A 1,162-nucleotide genomic window follows, 5' to 3' on the forward strand; every position below is an offset into this window, starting at 1 on the left:
AGCGGCGGCGGCGAGAGCAGCGTTCCCGGCTGCGCTTCTCCCTCAGGCGGGGCGGCGAGAGAAGCGGCGACGGCGGCGGCACACCGGTGTCTCTCCCGCTGGAGATTTCTTTCTGCTTTCCTCATCGACTGACTCACCCCCTCCCTTTTTTGAGGAAGGGTGACCTCTTCTCTGGGACTGGAAAAAATATTTTTGTGAGGAGGGGGGCGGGTGGCAGCGACAGGGTTTGCTTCTTCTCTTCTTTCATCTCCCTCTCCTCCCCCCTCGAAGACCGAAAAGCAAACCCCACAACTGCTCCAGCAGCATCCTCCTTCCCTTCCTCCGCCTCCCTTCTTCGCCGCCGCTCGCAGTTTCGCCCTCTCCTCCGCTAATGATTGCATTATTATGCTCCCCTCTCTGGGGGGTCTCGCCCCTTTTGGGTCGCTCTGGAGCCCCGGCCTCCCTTGGCTGCATTTCTTAAAAATTTGGGAGCCTGGGAGTGAGTTTTCTCCGAGGCGTGTGTGAGAGGCGGCGGGGGTGTTTTCCTGCGCGAGGGGCGGGTGAAGTTCATTGCCCCCACTTTTCCCGCGACCTTTTTCGGACCCGATTTTGGATCGGGTTGAGGGGGGCGCAGGCGTTTTCGGGGGGCGGGGGGCGCGGCGGAGAATGGCCGCGGGGAGGGCTCCCCGGAGCCTCCCAGTCTCTTGATCAAAGCATTCCGCTATTCTGATTTATTGCCTGCTTGGTGAGTTATTTTTTTTCCTCTAAAGGAGACCTGTGTGTTCAGCCATTACTTTGCTCGGCGCTGCTCCCAGGCATCTCCGACCCTCGGTGCTGTGGGGAGCCCCACACTTGGGCTCCTCGCCTCTCGCCCTCGCTCCCCGTCCCTCCTCCCTTCTCTCCGCCCCTTCCCCCTTTTCTTTCTCCTCTCTTTCTTCCCCTCTCTCCCTTCTTTCGGCCGCCGTCTCCCCCGCGCCCTCCTCGGGGCGGAGGGAAGCCGTGAAGGGGGAGGGAGGGCTCGGTGTCAATTTTTTTTGTGTGGCCGCGGCCGTAGCCTGTGGCGGGCGAGCGGGGAGACCCCGGCGCAGCAGAGCCATGGATGGCCCGACGCGGGGCCATGGACTCCGCAAAAAGCGGCGGTCGCGGTCGCAGCGAGACCGGGAGAGGCGCTCCCGGGGCGGGC

The 1,162-nt window shown here is 63.1% G+C and overlaps 1 protein-coding gene across 1 annotated transcript in view; it reads left to right on the forward strand.

Moving 5' to 3' along the window:
• The first annotated feature begins 1,037 nt into the window (after positions 1-1,037).
• Positions 1,038-1,162, forward strand: part of AUTS2 (autism susceptibility candidate 2) — a 1,211,676-nt gene continuing 1,211,551 nt past the window's right edge. Inside the window, exon 1 of the mRNA XM_011932306.1 lies at positions 1,038-1,161. Coding sequence (XP_011787696.1) covers positions 1,075-1,161 — 87 coding nt within the window. The 5' untranslated portion in view covers positions 1,038-1,074. The remainder of the gene's footprint in view (position 1,162) is intronic.

Source organism: Colobus angolensis, unplaced genomic scaffold (assembly GCF_000951035.1).
Source record: "Colobus angolensis palliatus isolate OR3802 unplaced genomic scaffold, Cang.pa_1.0 Scaffold122, whole genome shotgun sequence".
NCBI lineage: Eukaryota > Metazoa > Chordata > Mammalia > Primates > Cercopithecidae > Colobus > Colobus angolensis.